Source organism: Catharus ustulatus, chromosome Z, assembly GCF_009819885.2.
Source record: "Catharus ustulatus isolate bCatUst1 chromosome Z, bCatUst1.pri.v2, whole genome shotgun sequence".
Classification (NCBI taxonomy): domain Eukaryota; kingdom Metazoa; phylum Chordata; class Aves; order Passeriformes; family Turdidae; genus Catharus; species Catharus ustulatus.
This window is the reverse complement of record NC_046262.2, coordinates 43,772,199-43,787,149: the sequence shown is the minus strand read 5'-3', so window position 1 is coordinate 43,787,149 and position 14,951 is coordinate 43,772,199. Positions and strand designations below refer to the sequence as shown.

At 41.5% G+C, this 14,951-nt stretch overlaps 1 protein-coding gene across 1 annotated transcript in view; it reads right to left on the bottom strand.

Annotated features, from left to right (window-relative positions):
• Window positions 1–341: 341 nt before the first annotated feature.
• Window positions 342–14,951, bottom strand: part of SYK (spleen associated tyrosine kinase) — a 67,790-nt gene continuing 53,180 nt past the window's right edge. Inside the window, exons 14-16 of the mRNA XM_033085327.2 lie at window positions 9,189–9,283; window positions 5,743–5,834; window positions 342–1,582 (exon numbers count right to left, since the gene is read on the bottom strand). Of these exons, the coding sequence (XP_032941218.1) occupies window positions 5,791–5,834; window positions 9,189–9,283 (139 nt within the window). The 3' untranslated portion in view covers window positions 342–1,582; window positions 5,743–5,790. The remainder of the gene's footprint in view (window positions 1,583–5,742; window positions 5,835–9,188; window positions 9,284–14,951) is intronic.

The following is a 14,951-nucleotide window of genomic DNA, read 5'->3' as shown; positions in this document are numbered from 1 at the left end:
TCCACTGGGCTTTCTATCGCCCCCAGCTTAATCAATCTCGGCACTGCGAGAATAAAATCTTTAAGCTGACACTGTATACCATACTGCATACGAATCTGACTTACGACCTTCGCGATAGCATCCATGCTCTTCGCTGGTCCGGGAAGCGTCCTTCCCCGCCGCACTAGACCAGCTGTGCGGCCGCCAGCACCTTGTCCAGGCGAACCCCGAATTCCGGGCGTAAATTCCTCCCGGGTTTCGGCACCAGATGTCGCCTTCTCAAGGCGTGGCGACCTGGTTTTCGGCCCGGCACGGTGACCCAACCCCAGGGTCACTCGGTCCAAATGCTCCTGACACCAACGTGGTGGAAAACAAATGGCGTTTATTGAGGGGTCACAAGGGTTCTTATAGCTTGGGTAGTTAGTGTCACTTCCTCCTGCTTACGTCAGCAAGGTACATCCAGGTACAGGGCAGGGGTCTGGCTGCAGAGGGGGTGTGTCCTAACTGACCGTACAGCATGATATCTTCCGCACACATGTCTCTAACTCTCTACACATAGTTTAAATCTTTGAGTAGGATCTCAATAAAAGACAAATGTCAAGTCTTTGTATAAGCATTATTAGTCTTCATTAGATATGTCATATATTAATGTCTGAATACATTCTGCCGACTTCAAACTATCAAACCCATGTCAAAACTTACATCACACTATTTACTTGCTATAACTGTCCCATACAAACTGTAGTAATTCCACATTAAATATATTCTTTTCAATGCAGAACTAACATGACTGTAAGACATAGGGTTGTTTGTTTTTTTTTTCTCATTCACTTACTAAAGATCTGACTGCTCTGTACCTACTAGCAGTACTGAAATGTTTATTATCACACCAAGCTGAACAATTATAAGGTGCTCAGGAACACATCCAAAAAGACCTGACACCAGCCTGCATATTTAGTGGAGAGTAAACAGAGCAGGAAATCAAGTATGCCGATGTTTGGGAACAAGTTTCTTAATTTATGGAACTTTTTGCTGCCCAGTGGAAGTTGGTGAAGCTATGACAACTCATTCCCTGCAGCAGATCTGCCTTTTGGCTTCTGCAAATGTGTCTTTGTATGGATAATGTGGCACAAGCTGAATGTGGCCATCCACAGTGACTAATGTCCTCCCATTGGAATAGAGCAGCACTGTCAAAACCATAACTTTTGCAAAGTTACTTTGTGCTGCATAGGAGCTGATTTCTTTTTGGCAATGCAATACAATTATGCCACAGCCTGAACTCAGACTCTATTTCTTACCAGTTTCTTCTTTAAAACTCTCAAATTATATCAGTGGTAAAACTCTTGTTGCCTGAGAGGAACTTTCTGGCCAAAGCAGAATACATCTAAAAACTTCAGCGTATATCCTTACATATAGGAATATGAAATTGCCTTTCAAGGTGCTGGCATTGAAGACCCCAGCATATCTCCAGGTTCAGATTTCTAACAGGAGTACTATTAAATAGGTTCAGGAAAGACTTCAGTACATCTTTATAAGGATTTATTGTCACTAATGTGTTTTCTGAAGCAGGTAATTTTGCCAGCATGTGGAAATTAATATGGCCCTAAAAGAAAAAGGGAAAAAAACCATAGTTGTAAACCAGAACTACATACGATGAACCATTTGCTGTTCCTTGTTCAAAACGCAGTATAATTTCTCTAAATTGATTTCTACTCATTTTCTTGTCCCTGTTGGTTATGACATGAAGGAACAGAATCAAAGTAAAGGTTAGAAGACTTAGGCAATGCATTAAAGCAGAGATAGTGAAGGGTAGGTCTAGTTTGCCTGGAGAAGCTGTAGAATCCTCACTACTGGTTTTTGATATTTATCTTATCTTGTCTAAAATAAAAAAAAAGCATTTGTAGAGAATGACAGAGATAGTGATTTTGTCCTAAGAAAAAGAGTGGATGGCTTCTTGAAATTTCTTCCAGAATCTTACTATCCTCCCCTGTATTTTCCCTGTGATGTACATCTCCTTGAGGTTTCTGCCTGTCCTCTCCTGTTTTATTAACTGTGTATTATGGATGACTCACATGTAATTGTTGAATATTTGAGTGTAACGAACTGTTTTTAATTTTCACTGATTTTGCAACTACATTTTTGTTGTTACATATCCAAAATAGCATATGATCTTTTTAAACTTGTAGCAAAGGATGCAGATTTGGATTTGGAGTTCAACAAAGAACAAACCAATCTCATGCCACTGTCTTGCCAAGGAAAACTGTGGTGTGTTTGAGCTGGGGGCCCTCAGAAGCTGCCCAGAGATCAATGAGCCATCTCCTCAGCCACAAATTATGTGGACTGGATCATAGGAAGGGTATTAACCATAGGGTCATCTGGGTGGTCCTCATGCCTCAGCCTGGCTGATTCACAGATTATGCAAATCCTCACTCGATAGATGAGCAAGTGAATAAATGGAACACTACTTCTTTTCATGTCAGGTAGTCAACATATTTCGCTCTGGCTTTCCATCAGGTTGCTTGAAGCCAAGGGGTTGAGTCATGAAGCTAAAGGAACCACTCTGAAAAGCTAAATCACATTTTCCAGAAATAGAATTGTGTGGAGACATTGGGATGCCCTTTACTGAGGAATTTTACAAAATGTCCAGAATAGAATTTGAATGCTATTCTGTCTTTCATGCACGTACACATACATCTTTGGGAATATATATGTATGTCTAGATAGACCTATGGGCCAGGCTCATAAGAGATAATATCCCTGACTTCATTTAAACTATAAACCACACATAAAGTAAAACACCTCAGAAGGATTCACACATCATGACTGCACGCTACCTTCCCAAAGCCCCAAACAGCATTACCTCTGAATACAAAACATCTGTGTGTTTCATTTCACCGTAGCACAGGTGACTAGTGCTGCCAGAATTTCTGCAAGAAGCAGAGCAATTAGATAGTGACAAGGTTTTCCTTCTCGCATCAAAAGTGTAATGGATCAATCTGAAAAGCCATCTACTGCTTCCTCGCCCACCTTTTGTGCTTGGAACACCCACTGATGCTGAGAGATACTGATTTAAGAGTATGGGTACCTTGGTTTAGGAAAAGGGACCTAAATATTGGATTTCACATCATGGAATTGAGCTTAAGAATCATCTATATGCAGATAAAAATAATGCAGAGGTTAAAATGAAGAAAAATAGATTAAAAATAACACTGAGACTATTACTGTATATTTGCATTGTATTCCCATGAACGAACCAGCACCTGAAATTGGCACTTGAATGAAAGTATTTGAGAAAGTGAGTGTGAATGTGTATCTGGGGAGGGGGGCAGGGTGTTTGTCTGTTGAGACAGATCAAGACTCCCCTACAATTATCCTGCAAGTCATGAGGTCTTGCTATAACCATGCTTCTACTTTGTCTCCTCTCTTAAAAATAGGATTTGGGGAAGCAGAGAGGCATGTGGGGGATGTTGCAGTTTTTTGGTTTTTGCACAAGGTGTACCAGACGCAGTAACACTAAGCATGATTGATAGCAGTTTAAAGCAAGCTGGTTTGCTGTTTTTGTCTGCCGTTAACAAAACCAGAGAAGCAGTCCAGAGCTGTGGCTTCAGCAACCAGAAGTGTAAGGCTGGCTGAGCTGTGTACGAAGGATGTTTGATTTTCAGCAGATGTCTCAGATACCAAGCCATTAGATCCCACCACAAAAACAGTTGTGCAAAATGTTTGTGCATTGGCTCTGGCCTGACAGCAACGGGACTGTTCCCCTTCACTGAGTGGGTTGAAATGTTCCACTTGGGCTGGGGCTTCTGTCCAGCAAGTCTTCTTCCTCCATGGGATGGCAGGGTTCCTCTGGGTGGGAATGAGAAAGGGAGGAGATATGTGGGACTTTTCCTTTCTTTTTTGCAGTTGTGGTTTTAGAAGCTGACATGCATTTCCTAGCAGGCTGCTGGCATGTAGGTTTGCCACCAGGAGGGGTGGGAGAAAGAAAAGACCAAGACCTAAGACTTCTGACTACTTTTGGGTAGTTTTGGCTTCAGGTAAAGAAGGACATACAGTCAAACTCACAGCTGACGCCAGCTGGTAGACATCACTGATGGCAGCAGTGGAAGATGATTTACACTGTCTGAGCATCTGGCCTCGCAGAAGAGGAGTGTTTTGCACTGCAGAATATGAGATAATTTTGAACCTGCATATTCAAGAGTGTTCTTAGTGTCAAGATTCCTGTTGGTCATTCTCTTTTCAGTGTCATGTGCTTCCCCCTAGGCCTTTCCTAGCCTTGCCAGGGGCAGAGCTATGCTTTGCAGAATTTGAAGACGGTGATTGCTACTGACCACCACATATGCATATTTTTCAGTTAATCTCACTATGAAAAACATGCCACAAATTCTCCCAATTTCCTTAAAATCTGTGAAATCATGCAAAAGTGCTGCTTTTGAACACAAAATGTTCTTAGGCAGAAGAGGCTGTTATGTTTTGTTCAGGGTGTTTCAGACCTGGCTGAAATCTGGTTGTTCTTGGCTTTATGGGAGGTGTACTGACCTGTGAAAATGAGCCAAGCATCACACCCAGAAAAGCAATAACCTGGCACCTTCATCAGCAAAGTGATGGCACCACAACCTCTCTTGTGCCTCTGTGACATGGCTTTTACAATCTCTACAGCCTACCAGAGGCAATATTTTATGGTGTGCTAGGAGTTTGTTTATTTCTTCCAGAAAAATCTTTAACCACAGAAGATTTTTCTATTTTCTGTGAGAACCACTACACGACAAGAGTGAGAGTATGAGAAAAAAATGAGAGTATGAGAGAAAAAAGTAATAGGTTAATAGAGTAGTATAATAATTTAGGTCAGAAAAGACCTTCAAGACTATTACATAAGACCATTAACCTAGCATTGCTAAGTCCACTACTAGACCATGTTCCTAAGTATTATGTCTTGTAAGTATCTCCAAGGAGGATGACTCAACCACTTTCCTGGGCAGCCTATTCCACCGCCTGACAACCTGTCTGCTGAAGAAGACGTATTTACTGATATCCAACCTAAACTTCCTCTGGTGGAAATGGCGGCCATTTCCTCTTGCCCTGACTCATTACCAGGGAGAGGAGACTGACACCCACCCTTACTACACCCTCCTTGCTGTAGAGAGTAATAAGGTCACCCTGAGCCTCCTTTTCTCCAGGATAACATCCCCAACTCCCTCAGTGGACTTGTGCTCCAGACTGTTCACCAGCTCTGTTGTCCTTCTCTGCTCAAGCAATTCAATGTCTTTCTTGTACTGAGGGGTCCAGAGCTGCACACAGGATTCAAGGTGCAGCCTCAACCAGTGCCGAGGTCAGTGGACAATCCCTGTCCTGGTCCTGCTGGCCATACCGTTGCTGCCTCAGAACAGGATGCCATTGGCCTTCTTGGCCATCTGGGCACAGCTGGCTTGTGTTCAGTCACTGTTGACCAGCACTCCAAGGTCCTTTTCCACTGGGCAACTTTCCATACACTGCCTGAAGTCTGTGGCACTGACTGTGAGTGTGGTGGGACCCAGTGCCTGGTCTTGTTGAACCTCACACCACTGGCTTTGGCCCATTGATCCAGCCTGTCCTTATCCTTTTTGCATACGCTTTCTACCCTCCAACAGACCGACACTCCCATCCAGCTTGGTGTCATCTGAGAAATTACCAAGGGTGTTCCCTCGCCCTGGTCAGGACTGGCCCTGATACTGGGCACTGGAGAACAGCACTCATGACTGTCCATCAGGTGGATGTAACTCCACTCACCGGTCTCTGGGTTTGGCCGTCCAAACAGTCCTCAACTCACCGAAGACATCACCTGCCCAAGTCATGGGAAGCCAGTTCCTCCAGGATAATATCTGGGAAATGGCGGAAAATGCTTAGTTAATGTCCACGTGGGCAACTCACAGCCTTTCCATCATGCACTAGGTAGGTCACCCTGTCACAGAAGGAGATCATGTTGGTCCATGAGGAGCTGTGTTTCCTAAGTCCATCCTGGCTGGGTCTCATCACCTGGTGGTCCTGTACTCATTGTATGACGGCACTCAAAATTATCTGTTTCATTACCTTCCCTGGCACAGAGATCAGTCTGACAAGCCTATTGTTCCCTGGGTGCCCCTTCCCACATTTCTTAGAGATGGACATCACATTTTCTAATCTCCAGCAACCTGGGACCTCCTTGGTTGACCAGGACTGATTCAAGGTGGCTCAGCAAAAACTTCACCAGCTCCCTCACTATTCCTTGGTGGATTCCATCTGGTCCCATAGGCTTGTGTAAAAAAATCATGTAGCAGGTTGCTGAGCATTGCTCTTTGTATTATGGAGCTTCTGCTCCCCATCACCTTCTTCCAACTCAGAGGGCTGGGTACTTGGATCAAAATTGGCCTTTGTGTTAAAGACTGAAGCAAAGAAGTCATTAGCATCTCAATCTTTTCCACATCCTTAGTCTCTATGTTTTTGTCCTGCATCAACTAAAGGGTGGAGATTCACCTTAGCCCTCCTTGTGTTGCTGATATATTTACAGAAACCATTTTCATTGTCTTTTATATCTGCAGCCAGATAAAAATCTAGTTGGCCTTCTAATTTTCTTCCTGCAATATCTTGGTAGGTCTGGGAAGCAAGGAAAACTAAACTGACAGTATAGAACCGACCACATGAGTGCAGAAGAAAAATTCATCTACTCACATAACGTGTCTCTGACATATGCTTAGACCAGAAAAAATCCATGCTCCTAGAGCATTCTTTGGTACAAGACTTCCTACCATCCAGGCTCAGGGACTTGCCATGCTGAAGGTTATTCCCTCTCTTTCTTCAGTAGACCTTTCATCCCTGGCTTTCCCTAATGTCTTTCTGCAACTTTTTATAATTCTGTTACACAAAGCATCCTGTGTGAGTTTCTCCATTCCACAAAATGAGGACAGAGTGAGGGGCTGTCATTCTTCAGCCTTATGTAAGAGCATGGAAGCACAGAGAACATAGGGCACCCCACTGGATGTTAGTACCAAGCATTGATGAGAAAATGAGAGATATAAGGTGGAGTGGGATTTATCTTGTGCCATGGAGCAGTGACATCTAGTACTAAATAGATATTCTTGCTAGCTTCCTTCCAGGTTAGAATGGTACAGAGGGCTGGCACCAAGTCCTGGTCCTAGGTGAGTTCCTGACTGCTAGGGTAACAGTAATATTGATCAGTTTTAATCCAGCAGTACCTTAAGGCCTTGGATCTGATTTTCATTGTTCAAATGCAGCAAGAAGGCTCAAGCTCAACTCACCAGAGCTAGCCTTCAGAACACTTAGTGAAAAAGAGCAGGCAGAATTCAGTGGGTGATGTAGATAGCCCCTACATTTCTTCAGCTGTTTCTATATTTGCTGGATGCCTGATTTGGTGCTAGACCGTGCAGGTTTTACGAACGCCTATTAGGCAATAACCAGAGAATGAGGAGTACCAGTTGCTTTCTCAGCAACTTATGATGCACTTTGAAGCACCCTCTGCCCTGGGACGAAGTACAGGGTTTTGTCTGATGTATCTGCCAAATTCATTTCTGCTCCTGATATGCCTGGAAGGTGTTAGTTCAGTCAAAACTGAGACTTGACAGCACTAGACCCACAGAAAGGCAAGAGAAGTGTGTATCTGCATGCTAACCAACACAGAGCTTTCCTGTGGAGGAATTTAGAAGGGAGGGTGCCCAGATCAGTGTTTGCTCTTTGCCTTCTCCAAGATGTTGCCAATTTCCCTACTAGTGATAAAAACCAAGCTTTTTTTTTTTCTTTTTTTTTGTCAATAGACCAGAATATGTCTGAACAACCACACACAAATGGCAGCCTACTTTTCTATAAGGATGGAAGCGATTTAGGAGCTTAAGCTGAAATAGATATTTAAGTGTGTGTTTCTCACAAGCAACTGAAGTGTCATTGATACCCTTGCTTTTCATAGGCAAGTGTATTAGTCCCAAAAATGCTTTAAATAATGTTTCTCATAAGCCACCTGCAAAAGCTGTGACGTACTGTAGAAAAAATAAAAAGCAACAACTGTGTTTGTACAGTAGGTACACAAAAAGGATTTGTAGCTTTTCAGATTGAGTTTTAGATCAGAGTTGAAGAACTGCCAAGAGAATTCTGCAGGCAGAAAAATCTTGTGGGAACAGGGTGGAAATGGCTCAAGTTGTTAAAACAAGCCAAAACAAGATCATTTATTCCTAGATAATTACATCAAATCAAGTTTGACGTACATGCAATTGTGCCTGTGGAGGGAGATAATACAATGTAGCTAATATAAAATAGGAACACAAGACATCATGAGCAAAATTAATTCCTAATATAGTTTCAGTGGAATTAGTAGATATTACTCTTCAAATGCAACTTATCATATAGAAATTATATATGACTACAACCTTTTTAATATATATGAAAAAGACCTTTTTCATATGTTAGTAATCACTTTCAATAATGCAAATATTGAATGCCCTATTTGCTAAGTTACCTAGTGTGTTGTAAAAGCATTTATCTAAGGATTTTTTTTAAAGTCTTGGGAAAGGTACAGCAAAGTGACACACCTGCTTATTACTACAGCATTTTCAAGTAATACCATAGACAACAGTAAGTTTGAATGAATTTAAGAGAGGATGATCATTCTGCTGATATCCCTATAACAAACAACAGTTTCAAAATATAGCTGTAGTGTCCCTAAAAATAAGTTTTGTGCTCTCACCAGAATACATTTTCTAGGCTTAACAGCTGTTCCTGAAATCAAGCGTAGAGCTACTGTGTGAAACTACTCATTCTAAGCCAATACACAGTTTCACGGAGGTATAGATTATGAGGTGCATTTAGACCATCAGAAGGCTTCACAATGGTATTACTGTCAGAGAAAACTGAAGGAAGAAAACGTGTTAAGATCAATAATCAAGAGAGGAGGTTATGCTGGATCTCTTATGTGGGAATGATGCTTGAGGAACAAATCTTTTTCATCTGTCCTGCTAAGGTCTGTTCCAGTCAGAGTTGATCCAAAAGGTACCTAAGACAAGAGAATGGTAGCTGAAGCTTCCTAGGACAACTGGCTTGCTCCTGTATTTATGTTTATGTTTATGTACCTTTTTCAGTCCACTTCCTCTTACAGCTTGAGGAATTTATTGAAGTGAAACTGGGATAAAATTTGGGTACTATAAGGAACTGTCTGAAGCCCTGGAGGTAGTGATGCCACAGGTCACACTTACCATTCATCTGTCCCAAGCACAGATCATGATCTTGCTTAGTGCCGCCTCGGGCTATCTGGCCCACAGTATGACTACCAGGCAGACTAGTAGCAACACTGAGAAAATATGAAAAATACGTAAGTACTCAGAAACTGAAGAGAGGAGAGTGAACATTGGTTGTTTCACTTTTTCTCAGGCCCCTCTAAACACATGAAGAGTAGAGTGCATATTTCTATTAATAATGAATGAGAAGAGTAAAAGAAATGTGGTCTAATACTGCTTTGTGCCTCCCTATCTCTCCTCCATACTAGGTCTTCCTCCTTACAAGCCTTGCTACGGCCAAAGTGGCTTCAGCAGCTGCAGAATGTCACATGTTGGACAGCCAAGGAAGGCAAAGAAGGCGTCCAGCAACCACAGGAGCAACTTGCCCTGACAGACAGTTTTCCCACATGGTTCCTGGCACATGTGCTGTGGGCTTTGGTGCCTGTGCCCCATCATTCATCCTTTCTGTGCTGGGGACACCTTGGCTCCTGCCCTCATCAGCACAGAGCCTCGCTCTGCTAGGACCAGGCATTTCCCACTGCAACGACCACAAAGTGTCACCCAGCCCAGAAAAAGACATTTTCACGTCTGCTCCCCACAGCACATATTTTCTGGACAGGACAAAGAAGAAATCATCAACTATCAGTTCTTGGCCTCTGGAAAGAGAGACAGGTGATTTTCACAGAGAGAGAAGGAATATTTTTTGTAAATATTTATTTTTACTAGAGGGGTATTCTCAGTAAGGTCAGTGGTTCAGCACAGGGGTAAGACTGGATAATTTCTTCATTTTTTCTGTGGCCTCACTGAGTGGTCTGTGGCTCACCAGACTCCAGGACAGTATAGAAATATATTTTTCATATGCTTGTTTTCAAGTAAAGAATAATACCCTTGAGTTTACTTGGGACCCACTGAGGCATGAAAAGTGTCACTTCACTGCAGGGTTAGTAAATTCATCTTAATTTACTCCTTTTGAATAACAATTTTATCTGTATGTCCATAAAAATTTTCCTGATTGTGTATCTGTGTGTGCATGCCTGGCAGACATAAAAGATGCAGTGAAGAACTGAATATATTGAAAAGAAATCCCATAAAACATTTTTACATGAAACAACTGTTTGTCAGGTCTCTTTAGCTTTATGCTAATTTCTGACAAGAAGCTTCAAATTTTCCAGTGCAAGAATCTTGTTCTTTCAGCTATTATGTAAAATTTCTCTTTTAAGCCCAGGCATCAACATTGCTCTCTTTTCTCCTCTTCCACACACAGCTACATCAGACAGATTATAGTCGTTCAGCAAGACAGATAGGGTCACTGCCTTTCAAACTTGCTCTATGTGACAAATTCTCCTTGACTCTCATTTTGAATAAAACTTTGTTCTTCATCTACCTGTAGACCAGGAAAAGGACAATTTGGTTGCAAAAAATGACATGTTCTGGGGTCAAACAGTGGGGAGAGGGGATTATGGAATGGATACAGCTCTACATCTGAGTTTCTATTCACCTTCATCTTCCATCATTTGGGGATTTCTGGGTTTAGCAATAATCCAAGCAGCTCATTTTGACAGATTTAGAGTGTTTCATACACTAATTGGAATCTCACTCCTTTAGTGTCTTCATTCAAACAGCTTCTCTGATCTGAAAGGGAAGACTTACGCTATACATAGCTTTATATGAAGAAAGGAAGTTTATGTGATTATGGTAGCACTTCTTAAAATCCATCAAAGACTAATTTAGAATTCATTTATTCATAACAGCAGAAATTAATATTCTTTCTTACAAAAGATTTTCTGACATTAATATTTTCTTCTGAATTTTGGCTATTTTTTCAGAGGTAATATGGATTGCTTCACCATTACCATAGCCCAAACTTTTTTTTTTTTTTGTTCCTCTTTAGGCATTTGAAAATACAGTTTTTCCTTAAGCAAATAATACTGATTCCATTAAGATGGTATCAGAGCTGTCTTCCAGCTTTACTGTGGATTTATACAAGTATTTGAACAGAACATTCAATTCTGTTTTGCAGTGAAACATTTTAATGATACAGAATAAATCCCTTCTCTATAACTGAAGGTTTAGGATTTAAACAACTTTGCATATCCTTTCATAATTTGAGAATTTCTATTAATGGTACACACTTACTTAGGGAATAGGGGAACAACATGTCTACAGATCTGTTTATATATGGATTTTCTATTATGTCAGTAGGATAGCAATTTTCCTTTTTTCTTTATCTTTTTATTTATTTTTTTTTTCTGCTAATGATCTTCCTCTATTTCTTCATCATTTTTCTTATCTAAGATGCTTCAAACCTCCCTAAATGTCATTTTGAACTGAGCTCATAAAAGGCTGGCAACAGCTTCAAATACTTAACTAGTTACTTGGGACCAAATTGTGTACTCCCTTAGACTGACTTTGTTGAAAGCCATGCAGTTGAAAGCAGAAAAAATTTGGCGTGTAGCCCTGAGAGAATTGAAGAGTGACAACCATAGAAGCAGTGATTCAGATTAGTCTTTGTATTAAATTCACTGAAGCAATACATCTGGAATGTATTAAAACAATTTTGTTGTGTGATCTGTCAGTTCAGTGCTATTATTCCAGGGTCTTTAAAACCCTTTTTTCTAGGTTAAGTGAGTTTTGTGATAGCAAAGTGACAGATGACAGGAAATGCTTTCCCTTTCCATCTTTGTTGAGGGAATCTGATGCGTTCCATGCTAGGCCCAACACCTTTTCAGTATTTTACTGTGGAGTTGAAAATATAGGAAAAACTGCTTGTAATAAAATGTTGCACTTGACAACAGAAACAGAGATTTGCTAGAGAAATATGAGTATAGATAAGGCAGGAAATTTCAGAATCAGGTTCTTGCTATTTGCCTTTTATTAATAAGGCATGTTGGTTGGTAAGTATCCCTGACCAGGGACGCCTCTGTGTGAGTGTGTGCATGTGTGTGTGCATGCGCACAAAGATAGAAATAAAACAGTTCTCTTTTTTCTTAAACTTTGGTCACCTCTGGTGAGCTTCCTGCACACCCATTTCACCATAGAGTTCTTCGGCTGGAAGGGGGTTTTGTCCTTTGGGACAGAGAGAGGTTAGATGAGACCATCGTTCAGGCCATTCTAATCTACAGGTGTGTGCCCCATCTTCCCTGTCATTCTCAGCAGTTTTGGAAACTTGGCAGGCTTGAGCTTGTTTTCTTTGTGACCTTGTTGAGTTTATGGCTGAGGAGCATTTATTGGAGAGCTTTAAAGGAAGTGACCTTTTGATTTATTCATTGTCACATGTAGACTGTGAGGAAGAGAAACAAATAAGCATCATAGAACCAATTTGAAGTGGTTTTGAGTTACAGATCAAATTTGAAAATTGAAATTTATGGACATTTGGCTATTCACTGTACAAGACTTCTTTCTGTGTCCTTTGGCTTCACTTGGTCAGCTAAAGCTAGGTGCATGCTTTTCAGTCTAAACGAGAAAAGGGACAGAGCTCAGCTCAAAACTCACACTCTGCCTCAGAAAAGAGACACCTTTCTAGAATACAACAAAAGATCCCCATCAACATGAACACTTGCTCAGCACATCATCATTCCTGTGATGATATCTAGAACCTCATTTCTTCCCTTGCTGTCTTTACACAGACAGGTAGACTGGCATTCCTATTGGGAGAGCCACAAAAGAGACTGCCTGAAATATGGGAAGAGGAAACATTTCATTAGGCTGATCAGCATTTGTTTAAAAGACAGAAAGAGCACTGCTACCAACTCTTCACCTGAGGTTTGCATTGGCATGCTCAGGCTCTGCCCCTGCCTCCCCAGCAGCTAGTGCTACTGCAGGACAGCTGTGCTGCATGGCTGCGCCAGGGCTGTTGCCACCTCAGTGGAACAGGAACCCAGATCCTGTTCCCCAGCAGGGGCAGAAGGTGGTGCTAGGTGTTCTTTGCCATTTCATCATTGTCTGGAGCATTTTCCCACAGAAGTCTCTTATGGCTGGCAGCTGTCCAGTGCCCTGCACACAACTTGCAGTTGAGGGTCAAAGGAGTTGCTTCTTCAAAAAGGGTGGCAGAGGAATTGCTGACCAGTTATGGTCAGCCCAAAGGGAATACAAATAGCCATGCAGAAGCAGGGGAGCAATGAGCATGCAGCAGGGTCTGCAAGTTTTCTTCCTTGAAATGGGTAGATCTGGATCAAGTTTGTCCTGCTGCTATGGGCTTCCTGCAACCAAGAGCAAGACTGGAAGGTACTTGCCTGTTAATTAGTGGTGAGAATAAAATATTTCTGAAGTAAAGCATATTTATACATGGTTGCATGTTGCTAAGCACAGCCTAAGGAAAATAAATAAATCAACCAAGGAAGGCCCCTGAATTTAATCTTACATGGGCAAAGTTTTTAAAAAATGAAAAGGCCTTTTAAAAATTGTGCTCTATCACATTGCCTCTACAAACATGGTACTACTTGCTAGGCTGAAAGTTGATCCTTATTGGCAATCTGAATGTTTCAGACCTAGTTTTCAGCTGCTTTAAATTTCGTAGCTTATGAGTGAAAGTGCGTTTCATAGATTTTTTTGCAAGTCATGAGTATAGTACAGTGCCCATAGATCTCTATATAGGGTTCATATATCTGTATATGAGTATAGGGATGAGTCTGTCCCCCTTCTTTTCCCATCCTACCTCACCTTTTGAAGTTACTGATTTCCTGGTGACCTCCAAAAGTTATGCAATAACATCTAGCCAATACACCGGCATGCTGGCAGCAGGTCAGCTCCTTGGGCAAGAAGGAGCAAAGACTGGCTGTATTTACTGGGATACATATATTTAAAAGCATAAATTCTCCTTCCCTTTCAAGTACATGTCCCAGTTTGTATGACATTTTCAGTGTATGATGTTTATGTTAGCTGAAGAGAGTGTTCTATTTGAGTGCTTTTTCCAGAAAAGTTTGTTAATGTGTATTTTAATCAGCAGGTTCCTGCTGAGGCCTGGGGGGCCAAGAAGTGGGATGTGCTGGCTTTGTGGGTCTGACAGCATATTACCACCAAATAAAGCAGCTTTCAAGCAGAAGATGTAGGTACCATCAGTCTCCCAGCTGTCTCAGAGTCCAGTTTGGTGGGGCATCTGATGTCTTAATTCCTTCTAGCTGCATTTCAAACACACTGAGACCTTTTCATTTTGGAGGAAAGAAAGAGAGAGACTGTCTTCAACCCAAGCAAACCTTGAGTGTATTTCTTTGTCCAGGCCTTGGCTTCCTTGTAATTAAATGACTCATAAAATTACTCACATACAGTTCTGCAAACAAACACAGGAATGTGTCATATTATTAAATCTTCTTGGGTTTTGGTGTTCGGTTAGGTTTTTGGTTTTGTTTTCTTCTTTTATATAGTTGGCATGGAAAAAGCTGTGGGAGTTTTGGGAACAAACTGTGAGCTTTGTACTTGTGCTTGTATAGCAGGAGCTCTGGTTTACATTAACTCGGGTACAATGTGACACTGGAGGGTGAATTTCTGAGACATGATTCAGTCTGTGCTTTTTCCTGTAATCTGACTTGTGTAGTACTCCAGCACCAACAAGAACCACTGCTTATTCTGCTTATTCCATATAAGTAGAAACCACAAAAAGATGAGGAATGCCATGCTTACTCCCTATGGCAGCTACAGAGTGGACAGACAAAAGGGAAGTCATGGCTGACTGAGAAGTTTAAAAATAGCACCTCATTGCTGCATGCCTCTGGGGAAGCAGTAATACCAGTGAATATAGAATTTTAA